Below are 24,585 nucleotides of genomic sequence, written 5' to 3' on the forward strand. Positions count from 1 at the left end.
TGCCGGAGGGATGTGAGAGGCCGTGAATGATGTCGAACACCTGGTGGCGGCGTGAGGCTGGGACCAAGGGGCGGGGCTGACCAGTACTGATGTCGCAGAGGAGGCTTGGGCCCCCGGGGGTGAGGGCACGTCCCTCCACTTAAGGGACGTAACAGCAGTGCGGTAGGCTGGGGTTTCTGGATCTGCGACCTGTTCCCTGGCGAGGTCTTCGTAGTTTACCCCGAGCTGCACTGCGTTCAGCTCGATTCTTGAGAGGGTGTCTGCTACAGGATTTTTCTTGCCGGGGAGGTACCTGACGGAGCAGGTGAATTCGGTGATGGCTAAGAGGTGTCGCTGCTGCCTGGAAGACCACGCGTCCCCTGCTTGGTGAAGGCGTGAACCAATGGCTGGTGGTCTGTGAAGATTGTGAAGGGTGTCCCTTCCAGGAGGAACTTGAAGTGCCAGACTGCACGGTACATCGCGCAGAGTTCCCTGTCGAAGGTGCTATAGCGGGTCTCTACGGGGTTGAACTTCTTGCTGAAGAAGGCGATGGGCTGGGGGCCGCCGTTGATGACCTGCTCCAGGACAGCACCACAGGCAACGTTGTTGGCGTCCGTTGTCAGCTGGAGGGGGGCTCTGGGATCGTGGTGTGCCAAGGTGGTTGCCTCGGCGAGGGCGGCCTTCATCAGGGAGAAAGCCTGCTGCTGGCTGGGTCCCCACGACAGGGAATTCGGTTGGCCTTTGAGCACTTCTGTCAGGGGGGCCCTGGTGTGCGCGATCCCGGGGATGAACCGCCTGTAGAAATTCACCATCCCGAGGAATTCCTGGACGGCCTTGACGGAGGTGGGGGTGGGGAACCTGGTGACGGCTGCGACCTTGGATGTGAGTGGGCAGACGCCTGCCAGGGATATCTCGTGGCCCAGGAAGTCAGCTTTCTGGACGCCAAAGGTGCATTTGTCGAAACGCACAAACGAGGCCGTTCTCCTGGGGCGCTGCAGGACTGCCCGGATGTGTTTTGGTGTTCACTGTAAGACCTGGAAAATATGAGGATGTCATCAACGTAGCAGACGCAGAACTTCAGGTCCCCGAGGATGCTGTCCATGAGCCGCTGGAAAGTCGCCCCGGCGTTCCTCAGTCCAAGGTGGAGAAGGCGAACACGTAGGGACCCGAACGGTGTGATGATGGCGGTCTTTGGTATATCCTCTGGTGCGACAGGTACCTGTACCCGAAAATATGATTTTAGAAGGTCTAATTTAGTGAATATTTTGGCTCCGTGAAAGGAGGCCGTGAGGTCCTGCATGTTCGGCAAGGGGTAGTGGTCGGGCTCCGTTGCGATGTTGAGACGCCTGTAGTCGCCGCAGGGTCTCCAAGAGGGGGGAGGCCCACGGACTGGAGGCCTTTTTGCAGATTCCCATTTGCTCCATCTTGCGAATGCGTTTTTGGCCTCCTGAAGGTGCCGTGGGGGAAGCCTCCGGAACTTCGCATGTGTAGGGGGCCCCTTAGTCGTTATGTGATGGTAGATGCCATGTTTGGCTGGGGCCACGGGGACTTGGCGGAGCTCGGGCTTGAATACTTCAGGAAACTCCGTTAGCAGCTGTGCATACTGGTGGGGGGCGACAGAGCAGATGGTGGGTGCCTTGGGTCCCGTTGCTAACGGGAGGGACCGGCAGGAGTCTGTGTCGAGGAGGTGTTTATGCCTAACGTCGACTGCCAGCCCGAAGTGTGTGAGGAAGTCAGCACCCAGGAGCGGGGTCCCTACATCTGCGACGACGAAGTCCTAGGAATAACTCCGTCCAAGGGTGGAGATCGACAGGGGCCTGGTGCCGTAGGAGAGGATGGGGGATCCGTTGGCGGCCGTCAGGGAGGCGGTCGGATCCGGTTCCTGCTTGCGGTCCTCCTTGGATGCTGGGAAGATCGATCTAAAGGCCCCTGTGTCGACCAGCATCATCCTACCGGAGACGGTGTCGCGGACGTAGAAGCCTATTGATTCTGGGCCCCTGGGTTTTTCGGTTGCCATGGCGGTCTGTCCTATTGGCCGCCGCCACCCCCGTTTTTTTGAATGTGCAAAAGAGCAGGGCGGCAGGCAGTTCCGGGCGTCTTTGCCAAACCGCTTGTGGTAGTGGCACAGGCACGGGGAACCCCACTTGTTGTAGGGCGGTGGTCGCCTCCTGGCGACGACGTTGACACTCTGCTCCGCGTCTTCTTCCTGCTGGACGGAGCTGACCGATTGTGTGGGCACTGTTAGTCGCTGCGTAGCCTTCACTCAGTCTGTTAGGTGCTGTGCCGTTTGGATGAGGACGTCGAGGGGCATGGTGTAGAGGTGAGGAATCTGGGTGCGGACCTCCAGGAGGAGTTGGCGAAGGTAGATCTCCCGCAACAGGCTTATTTCTTGCTGTCTTTTGCTGCCGTTGAAGTCTGGGAGTGAGAGGAGGTCCTTGATCATGCTCCATGCATCTACTGCGTTGAGATCATGCCGCGGGTTGACGGCGAGGTTGATGGCACGGGCGGCCCGCTAGGCGATCAGTAGGGAGCACGTCTCGAGGAGGGCCTTCTTCACAATGCGGTATGTGGGGGGGTGTGCACCAGACACCCGCGAGATGAGCTTTCTATATACCTCATCCGGAAGGGCGTTAAGCACTGTGTCGGCCTGCAGTATTTCGTCAGGTTAGGTCCGCTACCCTGAAGTGGCTCTCGACCCTATGCAGCCACGTTGTTGGGTTCCCCTGGGTGAACGGCGGCAACGTTACGGACAGGACAGCCCGTGACTGTGTTGCCGGGCCAGGGATTGTTCGGGGCACGGGCATGGGTGTGGAGGAGCGTGAGAGCCTCGGCGCGGGTGAGATGGGAGGAAGGTAGGCCTCTGAGTCCGCGAGGTTCGCGGTTAATTGAACGAGGGAGGGGATGTCTGCGTCCATGCTCGCTCTTTGCCCTCTTACTGGAGTGGGGTTGTCGCATCAAAACGCACTCGGAAGTGCGCCGTGTGTGTCCGTTAATGACGCTGGTGATTTTGCCGACGAGAGTCAGCACGTCCAAACGCTGATTACAGCGCCGTCTTGAGTCCGCTAAGGGCATGAGTAAGTTCCTGGAGCCAAGACTGAGTCGCCGTATGGGTCCGCTAATGGCTCCAGGACTACTCCGGGGGGTCACCACTGTAAGAGGTGCAAAAGAAACGAGCAGGTAAAAGTGACTGCTACTTTCTTACAGATCCAGGCAATTTATATAGCGGCAGACTGGCGTCGAGCCGCGAAAGACAATGAGATTGTGTGTGACCTGAGGTCAATAATAATTAACAATAATATACAGCGAGCAAGTACAGTTTACAATATGAAGACAGACAGAATTCCAATGTGGATATAATCTTGATGCCTGCGAATAAAGAAATACAAGATACACAACTGATAATAGGTGATCAAATACATATACAGTTTAACTGATTGAAATCGCGTGACCTGGCACGTTAGGCGTGACTAATTGTATGGCGAAGAAACTGGGAAGTCACCATAGAAAACTTGCTCAGCGGAGACTTAGCGAATGACACGTTTGATGGAGACTCCGCTGATGGTGTATAGTCACCACATCGACGTCAGCGGAGTGCTTCACAGGCGTCATTAATTAAGTCTCCGCTGAGCAAGTTTTCTTTGGTGACTGCCCATTTTCTTCACACTCAATTAGTCACGCCTAAACGTGCCAGGTCACGCATTTTCTACCATTTCAACTTTATACGTATTTGTACATGTCATAAGTTATGTATTGTATGTTTCTTTATTCGCAGGCATCAAGACTATCCATATTGAAGTTCTGTATGTTTCTATATTGTAAATTGTATTTGTTCGCCACATATTGTTAATTGTTTGGACCTCAGGTCACGCTCAATGCCATTGTCTTCCGCGGTCCAGCGCCAGTCGGCCGCTATATAAACTGCCTGGATCTGTAATAAAGTAGCAGTAACTTTTACCTGCTTGTTTCTTTTGCACCTCTTACAGTGGTGACCCCCTGGAGTATCCCGGAGCCATTAGCGGACCGACACGGCGACTTAGTCTTGGCTCTAGGAATCCTCCAACGCTCTTAGCGGACTAAACACGGCGCTGTAACCAGCGTTTGAGCGTCCTGACTCTCGTCGGCGACCCCACCAGCGTCACTAGCGGACCCACACGGCGCACGAAAGTGCGTTCTGACGCGAGTACCCCACTCCAGTAAGAGGGCAAAGAAGCGAGCATGGACGCGAGTATCCCCCCTTTCATGCAGTTAACCGCAGACCTCGCGGACTCGGAGGTCTACCTACCTCCCATCTCACCCGTCACCGCACTGAGGCCCTCCCGCACCTCCACACCCACGCCAGCGCCCCGAACACTCCATGGCCCGGCAACACAATCGCGGGCCGCCCTCTCCGTAAAGCTGCCACCTTTTATACAGGGGAACCCAACGATGTGGCTGCGTACGGTGGAGAGCCACTTCAGGGTGGCGGACCTAACGGACGAAATCTTGCAGGCCGACACAGTGCTTAACGCCTTCCGAGGACGTGTACAGAAAACTTCGTCTCGCGGTACCCAGACACACACCCTCACATACAGCGCCGCGAAGAAGCTCCTCCTCGAAACGTGCTCCCTGCCGATCGCCGAGCGGGCCGCCCACTATTGACCTCGCCATCAACCCATGCCACGACCTCAACGCAAGAGACGCATGGAGCATGGTCGTGGATCTCCTGTCACTGCCAGTTTTCGACGGCACGAAAAAGCGACAGGAGATAAGCTTCGCGCGGGAGATCTACCTTCGCCAGCTCCTCCCAAAGGTCCGCACCCAGATTGCTCACCCCTACACCATGCCGCTCGAGGACCTCATAGAGACGGCGCAACACCTCACAGACTCCGTGAAGGCTACACAGCGGCTAAAACCGCCCACACAGTCGGTCAGCTCCGTCCAGCCAGAAGAAGAAGTGGAGCAGACCGTCAATGCCGTCGCTATGAGACGTCCACCGAATCACAACAGATGGAGTTCCCCGGGCTTCTGTCGCTACCACAAGTGGTTCGGAAAGGACGCCCGAAACTGCCTGCCGCCCTGCTCGTTCGCCCGTTCAAAAAACGGGGGTGGCGGCGGCCAGCAGGACAAACCGCCATGGCAACTGAAAAACCCAGGGGCTCAGAACCAGTAGGTTTCTATGTCCGCGACACCGTCTCCGGCAGGATGATGCAGGTCGACACAGGGGCCTTTAAATCGATCTTCCCGACATCCAGAGAGGACAGCAACCAGAAACCAGACCCAGCCGCCAACGGATCCCCCATCCTCTCCTACGGCACCAGGCCCCTGTCGATCTCCATCCTTGGTCAGAATTACTCCTGGGACTTCATCATCACGGACGTAGGAACCCCGCTCCTGGGGACCGACTTCCTGGCGCACTTCGGTCTGCTAGTCGACATGAGGCGTAAGCGCCTCCTCGATACCGACTCCTGCCGGTCTCTCCCATTAACAGCGGGACCCAAACCCACCATTAGCGCCGTCGCCCCCCACCAATATGCACACCTGCTGTCGGAGTTCCCTGAGGTATTCAAGCCCGAACTTCGTCAAGTCCCCGGGACCCCAGCCAAGCACAGCATATACCACCATATAACAACTAGAGGGCCCCCGACACATGCGAAGTTCCGAAGGCTTCCCCCACAACGCCTTCAGGAGGCGAAAAAAGCATTCGCGGAGATGGAGCGAATGGGAATCTGCAGGAAGGCCTCCAGCCCGTGGGCCTCCCCCCTCCACATGGTGCAGAAACCAGACGGCTCCTGGAGACCTTGCGGCGACTACAGGCGGCTCAACATTGCAACGGAGCCCGACCACTACCCTCTGCCCACCATGCAGGACCTCACGGCCTCTTTTCAGGGGCCAAGGTATTCACTAAATTGGACCTTCTTAAATCATATTTTCAGGTACCTGTCGCACCAGAGGACATACCAAAGACCGCCATCATCACGCCGTTCGGGTCCTATGTGTTCGCCTTCTCCACCTTCGGATTGAGGAACGCCGGGGCGACCTTCCAGCGGCTCATGGACAGCATCCTGGGGGACCTAAAATTCTGCGTCTGCTACATTGATGACATCCTCATATTTTCCAGGTCTCACAGTGAACACCAAAGGCACATCAGGGCAGTCCTGCGGCGCCTCCAAGAGAACGGCCTCGTTGTCCGTTTTGACAAATGCACCTTCGGCATCCAGAAAGCAGAGTTCCTGGGTCACGAGGTATCCCCGGCAGGCGTCCGCCCACTCACATCAAAAGTAGCAGCTGTAACTAGGTTCCCGACCCCCACCTCCGTCAAGGCCGTTCAGGAGTTCCTCGGGATGGTGAACTTCTACAGGCGGCTCATCCCCGGGATCGCACACACCACGGCTCCCCTGACGGAAGTCCTGAAAGGCCAACCAAAGTCTCTGTCTTGGGGACCCAGCCAGCAGCAGGCCTTCTCCCTGACGAAGGCCGCCCTCACCGAGGCAACCGCCTTGGCACACCAGGATCAAAAGGCCCCTCTCCAGCTAACGACGGATGCCAGTAATGTCGCCTGCGGTGCTGTCCTGGAGCAGGTCATCAATGGCGCCCCCCAGCCCATCGCCTTCTTCAGCAAGAAATTCAATCCCGCAGAGACCCGCTACAGCACCTTCGACAGGGAACTCTGCGCGATGTACCGTGCAGTCCGGCACTTCAAGTTCCTCCTGGAAGGGACGCCCTTCACAATCTTCACGGACCACCAGCCACTGGTCCACGCCTTCACGAAGCAAGGGGACGCATGGTCTTCCAGGCAGCAGTGCCACCTCTCAGCCATAGGTACCTCCCCAGCAGGAAAAACCCCGTAGCAGACGCCCTCTCCAGGGTCGAGTTGAACGCAGTGCAGCTTGGCGTAAATTACCAAGACCTCGCCAGAGAACAGGCCGCTGACCCAGAAACCCCAGCATACCGCACCACCATCACGTCCCTTAAGTGGCGGGACGTGACCCTCGCCCCGGAGGTCCAAGCCTCCTCTGCGACATCAGTGCGGGTCAGCCCGCCCTTTGGTTCCAGCCTCACGTCGCCGCCAGATATTCGACATAATTCACGGCCTCTCATCCCTCTGGCAGAACTACGGCCAAACTGCTCTCAAAAAAGTTCGTCTGGCACAGCGTGCAAAAGGACGCCACATCCTGGGCGAAACAGTGCCTGCAGTGCCAGACCAGCAAGGTGGGTCGTCACACGCAGTCGGGGGTAGGCAAGTTCCGTAGCCAGGGCGCCGCCGCCACATTCATGTTGACGTCGTCGGGCCCCTTCGCCCATCAGGCGGATCCAGATACCTCCTGACGGTGGTAGACCGTTCGACAAGGTGGCCCGAAGCCACACCCATGCAAGAAGCCACCGCCAGCGCATGCGCCGAGGCCCTGCTTTCCAGTTGGGTTAGCCGCTTTGGGGTACCGGATCACATCACGACCGACAGGGGCCCCGCCTTCACGTCTGAATTATGGTCCGCCCTGGCTCAGCTGCTGGGGACCACGCATCACACCACCATGGCGTACAACCCGGCGACCAGCGGCTTGGTCGAACGGTTCCACAGGTCCCTGAAGGCATCCCTCATGGCCCGCTGCACCGCTGAGGACTGGAAACATCAGCTGCCGTGGGTCCTCCTTGGCTTGAGAACGACCCCCAGGGCCGACGGCACCCCGTCTGCAGCCGAACAAACCTTCGGGGAGCCCCTTGTGGTCCCGGGCGAGCTTGTGACAGAAGATCACCACACCCCATCACTGCAGAGGCTCCGCGACATGGCCAGCAAGTTCGCCCCATGCAAGCGCACGTACACCGGCAAATCAACCATCTTCACACCGCCAGAGCTGTCATCCGCCACCCACGTCTTCGTCAGGGTCGATGCCGTCCACCTGCCACTGACCAGGCCCTACAGGGGCCCCTTCCGCGTGCTGGAGTGAAACAGCAAGGCGTTCCTGCTGGCACTCCCTGGGAAAGACGACTGGGTTTCAATAGACCGCTTAAAGCCCGCCTTCCTGACGGAGAGCACCGACGCCGTTGCAGCACCCTCCCCACCCAGCCGCGCCGCCACGCCACGCCCCACAAACTGCGGGCATGCGGCCGCCCAGGAAGGCCCGCCCCAACAGCAGCCCAGCAGCCTCACGCGCGGGAGGCCCCTCCATTGTCTTCAAGAAGCCGCGGCACCCTTCAGCGTCCCAGCAGATATGCAGATTAATCAGACGTGTCCCACGTCTTGGGGAGGAGTATTTGTAAAGTCACCACATCGACGTCAGTGGAGTGCTTCACAGGCGTCATTAATTAAGTCTCCGCTGAGCAAGTTTTCTTTGGTGACTGCCCATTTTCTTCACACTCAATTAGTCACGCCTAAACGTGCCAGGTCATGCATTTTCTACCATTTCAACTTTATACGTATTTGTACATCTGTCATAAATTATGTATCGTATGTTTCTTTATTCGCAGGCATCAAGACTGTATCCATATTGAAGTTCTGTATGTTTCTATATTGTAAATTGTATTTGTTCGCCGCATATTATTGTTAATTGTTTTGACCTCAGGTCACGCTCAATGCCATTGTCTTCCGCGGTCCGGCGCCAGTCGGCCGCTATATAAACTGCCTGGATCTGTGTAAGAGCCCCGACGCTGTCTCTTCCAAACACGTGTGTGTTCGTGTGTTCGTCGATCGTCATCATCGGAGTCGACAGGACAAAACAGGAGCGTCTTCATTTTCTTTCTCTTACAGGAACGCGATTTCAACCATACAATATTTCAGTCTTTCTCCCTAAAGCATTGTTGTCTACGTATGTACAATCACCACTACTTGCATTGCCATGCAAGCATTCTAATCATGTACTCATAATGTTCCAACGAATCTTCTGTATCAAACTGTGTGTATGTTTCTGTTTGTGAAGACGCCAAAGGTCTCTCCATTTCACATTTATTATGCTATTGCATTGTATCCATTAATCTGTCTTGAATCTCATGCAATTGGCCATATGTAGAATTTCCTGACCCTTCCACTGATGTATGTTTCATCACCATATGTTAATCATGTCTCTTGATATCGCCATCTGTTTGTCTGCCGACAAACACAGGTGTCTGAACCTTTATGTCCGTTTTACCTGTCTGTGTGTAGACGCTACATTACCGCCATCTGCTGGGACGCTGAAGGTGCCGCGGCTCCTTGAAGATAACGGAGGGCCGCCTGGGGTGCTGGTTAACATCTTCCAAGATTCTGTACATATCTCAGTAAGGAACAACCAATAAACCAGTTAACACCCAGCCAGTATGTCGCTCATTCCCCAGTCCTTACACTGGTGACCCCGGGAGTGACTCGAAGGACCCGTCGACCCAAGATGACGACCCACGCCTGATAGACCCTTCGCCGCCTCGCTGTTTCCCTGCGCCGTTCCTGAGTTCTCAGTATTAGTCCGACCCTCCGAGATGACCCACTCCACCACCGAGCCCTGGATACCTCCTCCAGGAAACCTGAAGCCGCCCCGCACTCGTGTTTCTGGACGAGCTGACCAACGAAGGACCAGCCACGTCATCCTTCAGCCTGCTGCCGGTTCCCCTCTCGAGCTGGCTACCAGGATCAGCCGCCCGTCATCCTTCAGCCCTCGAGCCGGCCACGCGAAGGATCATCCGACGCCACCCTTCAACCAGCTCCCGTCCTCCTCGAGCTCCTGCTGGCCGGTGCCGCCCTTCAGCCTCCTACCCGCCCCTAGCCCAAGCCCTTGAGCCAACTACAATTGTCGCCAAGACAATTTCCGCCGTCGATGCCTTTTTGCTTGTGGGGAACATTGTAAGAGCCCGTGGCCTGCCGACGCCGTCTCTTCCAAACAATCAGACGTTACACACGTCTTGGGGAGAGTATGTAAGAGCCCCGACGCTGTCTCTTCCAAACACGTGTGTGTTCGTGTGTTTCGTCGATCGTCATCATCGGAGTCGACAGGACAAAACAGGAGCGTCTCGTTTTCTTTCTCTACAGGAACGCGATTTCAACCATACAATATTTCAGTCTTTCTCCCCGTAAGCATTGTTGTCTTAACGTATGTACAATCACCACTACTTGCATTGCCATGCAAGCATTCTAATCATGTACTCATAATGTTCCAACGAATCTTCTGTATCAAACTGTGTGTATGTTTCTGTTTGTGAAGACGCCAAAGGTCTCTCCATTTCACATTTATTATGCTATTGCATTGTATCCATTAATCTGTCTTGAATCTCATGCAATTGGCCATATGTAGAATTTCCTGACCCTTCCACTGATGTATGTTTCATCACCATATGTTAATCATGTCTCTTGATATCGCCATCTGTTTGTCTGCCGACAAACACAGGTGTCTGAACCTTTTATGTCCGTTTTACCTGTCTGTGTGTAGACGCTACATTACCGCTCGCACGCGTCAATAACATCTTCCAAGATTCTGTACATATCTCAGTAAGGAACAACCAATAAACCAGTTAACACCCAGCCAGTATGTCGCTCATTCCCCAGTCCTTACACTGGTGACCCCGGAGTGACTTCGAAGGACCCGGCCGACCCAAGATGACGACCCATGCCTGATAGACCAACAGCCGCCTGGCTGTTTCCCGCCGTTCCTGAGTTCTCAGTATTAGTCCGACCCTCCGAGATGACCCACTCCACCACCGGAGCCCTGGATACCTCCTCCAGGAAACCTGGACTGGAGCCTTTCCTGCAGATGCCCATCTGTTCCATGCTGGACGAGCTGACCAACTGAAGGACCAGCCACGTCATCCCTTCAGCCTGCTGCCGCCCCTCTCGAGCTGGCTACCAAGGATCAGCCGCCGTCATCCTTCAGCCTCGAGCCGCCAGCCACCGATGGATCATCCGACGTCACCCTTCAACCAGCTCCCGTCCTCCTCGAGCTCCTGCTGGCCGGTGCCGCCCTTCAGCCTCCTACCCGCCCCTGGAGCCCAAGCCCTTCGAGCCAACTACAATTGTCGCCAAGACAATTTCCGCATCGATGCCTGGCTTGTGGGGAACATTGTAAAGAGCCCGTCGCCCGACGCGACCAGCATCTCTTCCAAACAATCAGACGTTACACACGTCTTGGGGAGAGTACTTGTAAGAGCCCGCCATGGCGGCTGTCTCTTCCAAACACGTGTGTGTTCGTGTGTTCGTCGATCGTCATCATCGGAGTCGACAGGACAAAACAGGAGCGTCCCGGGACCTCGCTTTCTTTCTCTGGACAGGAACGCGATTTCAACCATACAATATTTCAGTCTTTCTCCTAAGCATTGTTGTCTTAACGTATGTACAATCACCACTACTTGCATTGCCATGCAAGCATTCTAATCATGTACTCATAATGTTCCAACGAATCTTCTGTATCAAACTGTGTGTATGTTTCTGTTTGTGAAGACGCCAAAGGTCTCTCCATTTCACATTTATTATGCTATTGCATTGTATCCATTAATCTGTCTTGAATCTCATGCAATTGGCCATATGTAGAATTTCCTGACCCTTCCACTGATGTATGTTTCATCACCATATGTTAATCATGTCTCTTGATATCGCCATCTGTTTGTCTGCCGACAAACACAGGTGTCTGAACCTTTTATGTCCGTTTTACCTGTCTGTGTGTAGACGCTTACATTACCGCTCTCCACGCGTCAATAACATCTTCCAAGATTCTGTACATATCTCAGTAAGGAACAACAATAAACCAGTTAACACCCAGCCAGTATGTCGCTCATTCCCCAGTCCTTACATCTGTAATAAAGCAGCAGTAACTTTTACCTGCTTGTTTCTTTTGCACCTCTTACAATGGCTCTGTAGGTGACTTTACAAACTCAGTGTTGAGTTTACCTACTTACCATAGTAAGTTCTGCTACAATAAAACACACCAGATATATCCGTGTCACACTACTTCATTATGCCATGCAAGTTTTACAGTCCAATTAACAAGTAAAAAACAACGGAACCACGAGAAAACCTCTTACTCAAATGGTGTACAGGAAGGAAGCTCGAGAAATAAAGACTAAAATGCTAACGTCGGACTACCAGGGTCGACGTCATCACATCATGACGTCATATCCAACAGGCCTTGTCTCTCGGTGGTCTCGGTTCTATTGTTTTGTGGTTACGTCATGAAGATGGTGGGTGTAGCTTTCATTAGTGAACGGTGACGATCTTATGACATCATAGAGAGCACTTGATGCTGCTATCCTGTTCTCTCTGTGAGCCCGTTTTCTATGTGTGTGGACTGAAGTATTTCGAGTGTTTGGGAAAATTTCTGGTTATCGATCGCATCGGAGTTTAGAATTATTTTTCTTAATGGTTCGCATTTGTGGTTAAGGTCACTTCATTGTTCGCACTTGGTGTTTAGAATTTGATTTAATGGTTCTCATTTGCATTAATGTTGTGGGTTTGCTGAATTTTTAGCTTATTTTTTTTATTTTTCTCCTTTCTCTTTCTACCTTCGGGGAATTGTATAAAGTTGAGATCAGGTCAAGTACTTTGATCTTGGAGGGTTATCCATTCCAGTATTATGGCAGAGGCTAACGAAGATAAAGGTAAGGTGACAATGTAGCACAAATTTGTATCCATAAACGCAGGAGTACAACCGTGCTTAAGGATTTCTCGAGAGCGTCATATGGAACAGCTGGAGCCGGTGATGCAGTTCGAGATCTCAGATCTCTTTTCAAGGCATGTAAAGGCCATGATTCTCTGGTCACATTCAGTGCCAGATGGTTTGATGCTGCAAGGGATTTTTTGAAGAAGTTGAGAAATTCTGGTTGGGTAAATGGAGGCTCTATTACGATAGAGAGTCTTGAGAAACTATTCAATATGCATGGATTCTGAATGACGTTCCTGATGCTATCGTAAATAGTTTTGACACAGAGATAGAAAGTGGGGTCGGATGAAAATTTACTGTTCTCTCAAATTTGTAAGCACACGTCGAAATGCCCTATAGTAGATAGCTCCTTTTTGGACGGGATGCCGAAATCTTCCAGGGCTATTCCGAAGCATCATACAGAGTAATTCTGATTCTACAATTATGAGGTTATGTGCCAGGACAGAGGATGATAAGTCTTCTGCGAGTTCAGGATCTCAAGGGCATTGTTATAATTGTAATAGGCAGGACCTTACTAAGAAGTTTTGTATAGCAAAATATTGACGCACTTGCAAGTCTGCATATCATGGTTGGCAGTTTTGCCCGCTTCTTAAACAGAGTATAGAAGCACGCCTCAGAGCGCTGGTCTGGCAGGTAGGAGAACTCCTCGAGGGGGTTTTTCGGCAGCCTCTGGGCCGACAGAATTTTTGGAGGACTGAGCAGCAGAAGGGGAAGAGATAAAAGGGGTTGTTTCTTGTGATATAGGACTTCTAGGTGAGCCCTCAGAGCCGAAGCCAGTGGTAAAAGGATCTGTGTATGGGTTTGATGTGAATATATTTATAGATACAGGCGCCTTTGTTAAGCAGATGAATTATGAGTTGTTCCGATGGATGTTTTCTGATCATTCTTTGAGGCCTGCTAAAGAGACAGTATGTGATGTGCAACCAAATAGGTTGTGGGTTTTGGGCTACGTAAATGTGTGTTCATCTCTTGGGGGTAGAACTTTTACAGAACCATTTTTGGTTATATGAGGGGCTGCTTTGGGGAATACATACAGGGATATGCGGTATAACTGTTGGAGTACCTAGCGTTTTGCACCTTACGAGGGAATGGATACAAGTAGAGTGGATGATGATAATGGATCGGGTGTACATGAGGATTTGCAGGTGGATTCTGAACATGTTTCTGTGGGTAGGGAGTGTTGTTCTTGGTCCTGGTATGGTTTCTATGGTGAAAGTTCGAGTGAAAGGTATGCATAAGCCCAGACAGGTGTGTGTAGATGAGTGTAGCTAAAAGCTGAAGGGGGTAGTGTGTACGGTTTCTATAAGCAATGTACTGGAGTTCAGGGGATACTTGGGTGGAATTGCTAAACTGTAATGATTCAGTTCGGAACTATCAGAAGGGTACTTATGCAGTCGATTTTGTTGACTGGATTGATGGAGATAATTCAGTTGCTATTGTCGGGGACATGTGTGAATTTTCAGAAGCAGATTTACAAGCTAGGAGGCAAGTTATAGAGGGATGAGTGAGTTTTTTAATTAGCATTTCCCAACGTTCTGTGAGAGAGAGAGAGAGAGCGAGCGAGTGTAATTGTCGTTAGTGAGTGCTTCGGTTGTTGGAAGAGGGATGAGGTCGTTAGTTTGTTTACGGCGCTGTCTGTCTGTGGAATATGTGAAGGATTTTTCGGTTTTTGAGTGAGTCTTAAGTCAGAGCTAGTGCCAGTCAGTCGTTTGGTCTTGGACAGTTTTTTTGTGTGCTTTTTGTGAGTTGTTGGGTTTTCTTGTTAGTGTGCTGTTCTTGTTGTGTATATAGTTCTGTCTTCTTTTTTTTATGTTTCCTTGTTTTGTTTGTGTGGTTTTGGGTGCTGTGTTGGCGACCGTGGACGCCTTACTCCATCTTCCAGCAACCGAGGATCAGGGTGAATGTTGTGTACTGTTTTTTGTGGTTTTGAATTCCGCCACAAAGTTTTTAAGGATCATTTAGCCAATGCTGATTTTAAAGAATATGTTGAGGGTGTGGAAGATGTTCTGACTGAGTTTGCAGACATAATCATACTTAAAGCGGATAAGTTATGGTTAACAAATGTGTTAGAACACAAGGATAAGACTAAGCTTATTTTTGTCACTTCATATAGGATTCCTTTTAAGACTAGAGAACAGGTAGAGCAAGAGGTTAATAAGTGGGAGGAGGAAGGCATTGTTAGGCTCAGTTCCTCGTCTTTTAATTTTCCGTTGTTAGCAGTGCCTAAGAAGGATGGTTCAGTCCAGGTTTGTGTGGACTTTAGGAACTTGAACGAGAAAACCATTCCTGATAGTTACCCTGTGGTGTGTTTGCCAGATTTGTGTGTTGAGATTGGGGGCAAGAATATTTACTCTCCAATTGATCTGATGCACGGGTACTTGCAAGTACCGCTAAGCGAGTAGAGTCGCAAGTATACGGTATTTTCTTTGACGAAGGGACATTGAGTTCACGAGGATGCCGTTCGGTTTACCAGGTAGTCCTATGACATTTACTAGGCTAGTGAATACAGTTTTGCATGGTTTGTTAGGGAAATCCATTTATGTATATATGGATGACAACTTAGTTGTCACTGATTCTGTAGAGGAACATTTAGAGGTTCTTAGAGAAGTTTTTAGGGGGTTTAGGTTAGCAGGTTTGAGGATAAAATCAGCTAAATGTAATATTCTGAAGAAGCATAGTATATATGGGTCATGTCATTTCGAAAGAGGCTGTTAGAGTGAATGAGGATAAAGTTAGGGCAATTGTAGATTTTCGTACTCCCAAGAATAAGAAACAGATTCGGTCTTTCTTGGGCATGGCTGGATTTTTTCGTAGGTTTGTGAAGGGTTTTTCTACTTTAGCGTCTCCTTTGACAGATTTCCTGAGGGATGATGTGCAGTTTGTATGGGGTGATGGACAGCAGTCAGCCTTCCAGAACATTAAGGATGCTTTAGTTAATCGCCCAGTGTTGAAGTTTCCTGCTTTTGAGCGTCCTTTCACTTTGGTGACAGATGCCAGTCACGATGGCATAGGGGCCTTCCTTATGCAGAAGTTCGATGGAAGACGCCATCCGATTGCATTTTACAATAGGAAGTTTACGACACTGGGTAGTAATGAACGGCTAAGGTCGGTAATGGACAAGGATGCCTTTGCCGTAGTGTCTAGTTTGGTTCATTGTAAGATGTTATTGATGGGCAATCAAGTAGAGGTTCTTACTGATTGTAATGGGAAAAATATTCCTTTGATTATTATTGATATATTTAGGAATTGATTCATCATCATCCTCTAAATATCTTTACACTACTGTTGTAAGAGTGATTGGGACTGTAAATTGTTTTCGTTTTTGTTGTGGACGTCGAGTGCGTAGCAGTGTAGCCAGTCCCTTGTTTTGTTTTTCTTTCACTCTGAGTATGGGAGCGCTGTCCTGAATCTTTCGTCTGCATATTGGTAACACTAAAGAAACACGTAAGGGACGAGAACGCTGATGGTGTGAAAAGAATATCAACTGGTCCACCCTTCATTTTGGCTAATTTACCAAATTATTAATACAAGTGATTATCTGTCCCTTGCAAGGTAAGCTTTTAAAGTCATAATATTACCGTTAGTTCATTAGTAAGTGCAGAGTTGCATGCCCAGTTGAACGTGAATGCAACGCCTTAACTTGGAAATTTTGGTTGTCGTGAAAGGTGCTTCACATTCGTTAGTTGTCGTGAGATTTTGCTGTTAGTTTGAGTTGTAACCTAGCACTTGATAGGGTTGTGAAACAAACAAAATTGGGTAGTTTACAGTTTCGGTTGTCAGGCCGCGTAACACCTTCGGCCCGTGCTACAATAACTCCGCCAAGGTAAGTAGTTCCGCGATCCAGCGGCCTCACGCTTTCTGGGGGCTCCAGGGCGGGGGCGAAGCCCGCCCGGACCAGGTTAGGACACGCCCCCCTATGTTACGTTAGGTTGGTTACGTCTGGTTAGGTCAGGACCTGGCACTACAGGAAGAGTTTGTCTTGTTTGTATTCGTCCACCAGTTTCCTAGACGGAACCTACACCACAGCCTTAGCCACCTAAACTGTAGGCGCTCCCTAGGCTATACAGTAATTTAAGAAGGCCTACCCTAGACTAGTCCTGTTTGAATGAGGAATTATGACTATTTTTGTTAAAACTATATATATATATATATTATATATATATATATATATATATATATATATATATATATATATATATATATATATATATATATATATATATATATTCTTGGAAAGCCCAGTTACATAGGACTTACCCTGTACTCTCATTAAACTAACCTAACTTGTGACCTATTGTAACCTAGTCAGAAATCAGCCATGTAAACTTTGCATAGGCTATCCTTAACGATTTCTGAAGAGGCCCAGCCTAGACTATATCCTGTTAAAAGGCACCTTAGCTTAATTGTACCTCATTTTAGTTTAAGTTTTTATCAGAAGTCTTTCAGGTAGCCTTATCCATTGACATATGTTGTGTACAAACATTTAGTACTGTGTTTACTAGGGTATTAAATGATTTACACCTTACTGTGAATTAATTGATTCCCGGGCTGCTCAACGTTTGATACCTATCCTATTATGAAGGAAAAGCAATCCCCATAGTATCTAGTTGATATGTTTTTTTTTGAGGTCTCAATATAAAGAGTTTTTTTTTTTTTTTAAACTACTCACTTGTATTGTTTTTCTGGAAATCAAGATTAAATAAAAGGAATATTTCCAGGGATCTAGTCCAGGAGTTCTGAAGAATATGTAAATTAACCAAGTCCAGGAGACTAAGCCTAGGAGAAATTTGGCTTGATGTAATGAGTAATGAAGAAACAAACTGAGTACCAGGGATTTTCTTCAATACCATCGTACCTTACCACTAAAAATGGAAATCAGCACTTCAATTGCCTCCCAGTGGGAAGACATCACTTGGCCTCATCAGTAATAAGACCCATACGCCCAAGGAGTATCATGTAATAGCAGGTAGGGCATGCCTACTCTAATTCCCAGGCAGCGTAAACGTCAGTAGTCTTCACACCCACCCTGTCAACTATGACACAGTACCATTCTCTGACCCCTGTCTCCAGGCAAGAAGACTGACAACAGTGCATATGTATAGTAGTGTTATTATTCTTGTATCTTAATGTCATGGTGGGGGAAAAATTCAACCGTGACATTTGGTGGCAGCTGAGTTGGATCAGTAGTCCAACGCTATTGATCCATACCCACTGTGCCTATATGTTATGTAGGTCACTTATAATGTTTTGTCATATTGTATGCTTTTCTTTATGCAATATTGTTGAATTTTACCTGATTAAGGTCATGACTTATTTACATGCATATTCATTATTTCTATAGTGACGGATTGTATGGTATTTTCTCTTAATGTAGTTTACATTTTATTTGATTATATATAAGTGTTTGAAATATTGTAACAATGGCAACTGGTAATGATGAATCATATATTGATCTAATTCAATTAGAAAAAGAAACGCAACAAACATTACAGACAGTTAAGAGCTTCACTCAATCCTACCAGAACATTTGGTCTCAAGTGGGACATCTATCAAATCAAATCAAAGACTTGGACCAGAAGTTGGTTGATATACAGGGGACAATACAACACTTAACACCCAAACATAATAACACTCAACCACCCATAATGTCTACACCACATACATCTCACATTCCAAGTGATCCATTCTCATGTGACCACCTCAGTACCATGACAGGAACCCCACAATACAGACCTCCAATACCACCTCGTACAAATACCAAATACCCACCACAAAAAACAACTACTATCGCAAGTACAGTGCCCTTAATACCCATAAATGTCTCATCAACACCACCTAACCCTGTAGTAGCAATACAACCTCCTACACAACCATCCACACCTATACCTAATCCATCATCATGTAACTCTTGTCAAAACCCTCATACCAGTCAGTCAAACCCATTCATTTTGCAGCAAGGTCAACAGACTGTTATACCCAATCCTTTCCTTGGACCACAGCCTACTTATCACTTTAATAATACCAATCCATACTTTTATTCTTTAAATACTCCAGTAGTAATTCCTCAGAATGTACCGGTGTTAAAACCGAAAGATGTAGCCCTTCTCAAACTTTCTGAACTCAAGGGAGTTCTTGCTGACAACAGACTTAATACTTTTTTTAGGCAAGTAGAGTCATGCACTAGCTCAGACGACAGGAGAATAGAAGTGGCAATGACCCGGGCTGAACCGGATATAGCTATGTTCTTAACAGCAGTGTTAGTAAAACAGGGTAATAATCTACCTTGGGATGAGATTAAGAAACTTATGAAGAAGCAGTTTATTGGCTCAGTCAAACTTATGAAGGAGCAGTTTATTGGCTCAGCCACTCTGTTACAGGCATGGCAAGAGATTACTGCCATGACTTACTATTTTGATGAACCTCCTAGTTCCTTTATTAATAAATTACAGTGTAAAATCTCAGCTTTAACTTTGAAATTCCCCAATGATCCAATTCCAACATCTGATAAATTCCTTAAGACAAAGGTTTATAAGGGATTGAATTCACAGGCCCAAGCCAAACTAGTTGATTTCTTAGCAGACCATATTCCGTTGGAAAATTTCATCACATGGGCCGAAGAAGAATATTATAGAGCTCAAGGAATGAATAGTAGTAATGGAAATAGAGTCTTGCCAATTTCAGGCACTGGGAATCCTCGGTCATCAACCCCATAACAGGTGTTCAACAGGGGGAAATACAAAGAAGTGAGCTAGATAATTTAAGAAAGAAGCTTGAAGAGTTGAGAAAAAACTGGAGAATGTAAACATGAAGAAACAAAAGAGTAATAGTAAATATTGTGCCTTTTGCAGAGTGACTGACCATAATCTGTCTGATTGTCCTCTTGATCCTATCAAGGGAGTTTGTTTTGATTGTTTTCAACAAAATAGTAGGAGAGGTCATGTAGGATGCCCAGGAAAAGTAGGTACAAAGTGACTAGGGAGTCCGGCGCGAGCTCCTAGTATCAGTCTAGTGGTTAATGATAACATGATTGAAGCTTTAGTTGATACAGGTAGCTGTGCCAGTATAGTTAAGAAATCCTTTTGTGGAAAGCTTAGGTTTGAAGCCTGCCAAGATGAGAAATTTACCAAGGTTAACGGGAGTCACCCAGGCAGTTGTACCAGTACTAGGATCTGTTTATTTAAATGTTCATAGTGGCACTAGAGTTGTTACTCACTTATTTTTTATTGTGCCAGACAACTTGTTAGATATAGAAATTCTATTGGGCACAGATTTGCTTGGGGTTGCTCGTCTAACATGGGATCGTATAAAGGGTATAGTAATTTGGGATAATATTACATATCATGTGCGGCTTCTTAAACAGACCTTCCACAAGGAAAATTATGAATCTCAAAACCATTCAGCCATTAAGCCTTGGAGTAGATGAGATAAGATTAAAGAAAAAATGATCCTACTTCCCTCTTCTGCAGGTATTTATGCTGTGTCTGTAAATGAAATAAAAGATACAGTACTCGAATATATGTCAGAATTAAAAAATGGTGCAAATGGTGCTATGAAGGCTTTGTACCTTAAAGTCACTGATAATCAGGAAGTAGATGTACCTCTCATAAATAGTACAAAGGGTGTAGTTAAGTTGAAAATAGGAACACTGATAGGTACTTACAATAAGACTGACGAAAGGGACATCATTTCAGTAGCTTCCACATGTCGAAAGATTGAAATTAGGAATGAGCTGACCCCTGAAAGCATGCGTGTGGTACCAGAACAAGGATGCACTAGAGAGAAAAAGCTGGAAAATTTGATTGCACAGCAAGATTGGTCACATTTAGGTGATGAACAGCAGGCCCAATTAAAGAATCTAGTCGTGGAAAATCACCAAATTTTCATAGTGGAGAGTAATGAAATAGGAAGATTCGAGGGAGTTCAGGGACATATTAATGTTAGTGATTCTGAACCAGTTAGGTCACCCATGTATAGATACCCTGAGAAAGCCAAGCAGCTTATTGCAAATATGTTGGAGGATATGGAAGCTAAAGACATAATTGAGCCATCCACAGCCGCATGGTTAAGTCCTATAGTCTTGGTAAGGAAACCAGACAAATCTCAAAGGATGTGCTCGGATTATCGAAAAGTCAATACCCACCTTCAAATTGACATCCATCCTTTGCCTAGGTTAGAAGAGTTAGTTGAGTCAGCATCAGGGAATCAATTTTACGCTTCATTAGACATGAAAGACACTTATTATCAGGTAGAATTAGATAAAGATAGTAGAGGTCTGACAACGTTCAGTGATGGAGTCTCCTTATATAGGTTTAAGAGGTTACCGTTTGGGTTGAGTTGCAGCCCAGCTGTATTTTCAAGGGTAATAGGTGATATCTTGGCTCCATTACTAAAAAAGGGATACATAAAGAATTATTTAGATGATATTGTAGTATGGGCACCCAGCTTGGAAGAATTAATTGAGAGATTAGCAGAGCTGTTCAAATTATTTAGTGAAAAGGGTGTGAAATTAAACATCAAGAAGTGTCAGTTTGCACAAAAAGAGATCAAATTTCTTGGCCATATAATATCCAAAGAAGGGTGCAAGCCTTGTCCTGACAACATAAGTGCCATCAGAGATATGAAAGCTCCTACTGATATCAAAGAAACCAGAAGATTTTTAGGAATGTGCAGATTTTATTGCAAGCACTTACAAAATTTTGCTAAAATTGCTGTCCCCGTAACCAATCTCTTAAGAATGAAAGAGCCATTTGCATGGACACCAGAGTGTCAGCCTAGTTTTGAGCAGTTGAAAGAGCTGCTTATTTATTTCTGGTGATAGAAATTCATTTCTCGTCATAATGTGGTTCGGATTCCACAATAAGCTGTAGGTCCCGTTGCTAGGTAACCAGTTGGTCCTTAGCTACGTAAAAATAAGGCTAATCCTTCGGGCCAGCCCTAGGAGAGCTGTTAACCAGCTCAGTGGTCTGGTTAAACTAAGATATACTTTTTTTTTAAGCTCCTTATAACAGCTCCTTTGCTCATAAAAGCAGACATGACAAGACCTTTTCAGTTATTCACAGATGCTAGTCTGGATCATGTAGGTGCAGTACTGATGCAGGAGAGTGATGGCCTTTTGAAACCTGTTGGATACCTTTCAAAGAAATTGAAGCCTGTAGAACAGAGATATTCTACTACTGATAGGGAAGCCTTGGCTATTGTGTTAGCCTGTAGGCGGTTTCATCATTTTCTTTGGGGTACCATGTTTACAATCCACACAGACCATCAACCTCTTCTGTCAGTATTCAAAAGAAAGACAAAGTCACCTAGGATGAATATATGGATTATTGAAATGCAGGACTATCGCTTCAAAGTTGTGTATAGGCCAGGAAAGCACAAAGAGGTAGCTGATCAGTTAAGTAGGCCAGTTAGGGTAATCTTTCACAATAATCAAGACAATTATCTTGGGTTGAGTAAGTAAGAATACAAGGCTAAGCAAATAGGTGAAACAAGATGGGGTGAGTTGATTGCATACTTAGAAGGAGGAAAATTGCCTAGGAAGAAGTTTCCAGAGTGTTCATCCATCAGTTTATGCTGTATGAAGGCTTGTTATATCTGAGTGCTGACAAGCATGACAATAGTATTCAGTTAAGATTTGTGGTACTGCAGGAGCTTAGGAAAGCTATTTGAAGTTTGGTCATGAGTCTCTTGCTAGTCATTTAGGGAGAAGGAAAACAATTGATGCTCTGGACACTTACTTCTATTGGCCTTCACTTAGATCTGATGTGGTTAAGTTTGTTAAAGAATGCATTACATGTCAGGTTCATAAAGACAGTCCATCTTTACAGCAGAAATCCCAAGAAATCCCACCAGTACATAAACCCTTGGAGCGTATTTGATGTCAGGTTGATTTGACAGATAAACCCTTGGAGATGTGATGTCTGCAAATAGGGTACCGTTATGATGTCTGGTGAAATGGATCATTATTCACTTTTGTGAAGTTTTACCCACTGAGGAATAAGACTACAGAAGTGGTCAGTAAGAATTTAAAGAAATATTTAAATTAATTTGGAATTCCAGGGTGTGTAATTCTTGACAATGGTGCTGAATTCACATCACAACAGTTTAGAGATCTTTGCCAAAAGCACAACATAAACACTGGTTTCATCACACCATACCATCCTAAAGGTAACAGCATATCAGAAAGAATGCATAGGACTATGAAGACTCTGTTGAATGTCACGTGTCAGGGTCATACTTATCAGTGGCCAACCTATTTAGGCGAGACCCAACCGGTCCTTAATTGCGCTGTCCACGCAACAACAGGTGAACAGCCACATTATGTCTTCTTTAGCAGGAGACCTGCTATACAAATAATAACTACATCGCCATCAATTGATGATGAAGTGAGTGATCCTGATATCACCAAAGTTCATGAGATAATCCAAAAGACCCACTTACAGAGGTCAAAAACATTTGTAAGTATAGCTAACCGAAAGCGAGTGAATACGAATGTTGAAAAGAATTCACTAGTCTGGGTCAGAAATGAGACTCAAATACCTGGTACTAGTCAAAAGTTAAATGTTAAGTGGCTCGGACCCTATAGAGTGATAGAAGTTGTGCAAGATGGATCCACTTATGTGTTGAAAAATTTGTTTGACGATACAATTGTAGAATGAGCTGCTAATAAACTAAAGCCATTCCACGTTGATGAAGAATGGTTAGTTAGCATGAAAGAGCACTCTGAAAATGTGACTGATATAGTAACTGAGGGAGTTTGTACAAGAGGTGCCAGGAATATTGTGCCTCCCTCACATCTCATTGAAGAGATATTGACTCTGTATGGTAATGTACATAGATTTTTGCTGAGAAGAAACTGTTTGTTTCCCCCAGTGTAGTAGAGACTCACATTTTCTAGTATTAGTAGTGGTGTACGGTACTGTGATTTTGTACCTTTTGTATGTTCTCTTTTTGCTTAGTTTGAGGTTGATGAAAATATAATATTGCAATACACTCCCTGAACACCTGAATTAGCCCTTAATCCCACTAGCCCAAACAACTCTCAACTACCCATCCCACTATAGTGGGAATTTTAACAGCCAGGATTACCAACGCTGCAGGTAAAATCTTGTCACTTGAGCTACCATAACAAACGGTTGGCAACGCTGACACAGGTGTGCGCCGACATACCCCATTTTTGTCAATTGCTTTTTGTTCGCGCTGCTGGAAGGTTGTTTCCTTCTGCAGTGCGAGGTTTTAATCCTATTGCCCGACTACTCTTTGTATTTTGGACTTGTGGTGAAGACCTGGATTGGATTTAACGGTTTTTCTCCTGGATTTTCTGGATATCTTCGACGTGGAACGTCTTTTGGATTTGGACTCGCTGGTTCCCGGTCTCGATTGTGCGTCACGGACTTTTCACCTTCTACTACCATGCCATCGGCTTCGACGTCGGCCTCGACTGCCTACGACGGTGGACTCTGGCGCTCATCGCTTCTTCTTCCTGCAAAGACAGATGAGTACCTTGAGACACGATAGACATTCTGTCAGGTATGTAGGAAGGTTAATTGTGATGTCAGACTCATTGCGATGAGTGTTCCCATTGGAAGGCACAAGAGAGGGATGATTACATTCGTCATCGCAAGTCTTTGGCTCGTAATGGCGGCAGACGTCGGTCAGATTCTCGTTGCCTCAGTGTCTCAGACTTCTGCTACAGATCAGTTGATGGATTTAGCGAGTTCAATGGTAGTCAAACAGATAGAGGACAGGATTGCAATTAGTAAGGAAAATTTAATAGCTAGTCTTCAACATTTCTCAGATAGGGATAATAGTAGTATTAGGATGTCTAATTCGTCTTCCTTTTCAGCTCCCCTGCCTGTTCCAGAACCAGCCCTAACGGGTGCTGAGGGTAATGGCAGAACCGCAAGCCTCCGCGTGGGTAGGGTCTGACGGGCCCCTCGGCACAGAGCAGGCAGTGAAGGATCCCCTCCCCCTGAACCCCTTGTAATATTGATAAAAAGGATTTTGACAAAGGAAAAATCTA

The 24,585-nt window shown here is 47.4% G+C and overlaps 1 protein-coding gene across 1 annotated transcript; it reads left to right on the forward strand.

Moving 5' to 3' along the window:
• Positions 1 to 21,597: 21,597 nt before the first annotated feature.
• Positions 21,598 to 23,221, forward strand: LOC136843472 (uncharacterized). Its single transcript, XM_067112009.1, has 2 exons — positions 21,598 to 22,015; positions 22,623 to 23,221. The coding sequence occupies exons 1-2, from the start codon at positions 21,598 to 21,600 to the stop codon at positions 23,219 to 23,221; spliced, it is 1,017 nt and encodes a 338-aa protein (XP_066968110.1).
• The last annotated feature ends 1,364 nt before the right edge of the window (positions 23,222 to 24,585 follow it).

This window comes from Macrobrachium rosenbergii, chromosome 2 (genome assembly GCF_040412425.1).
Source record: "Macrobrachium rosenbergii isolate ZJJX-2024 chromosome 2, ASM4041242v1, whole genome shotgun sequence".
Classification (NCBI taxonomy): domain Eukaryota; kingdom Metazoa; phylum Arthropoda; class Malacostraca; order Decapoda; family Palaemonidae; genus Macrobrachium; species Macrobrachium rosenbergii.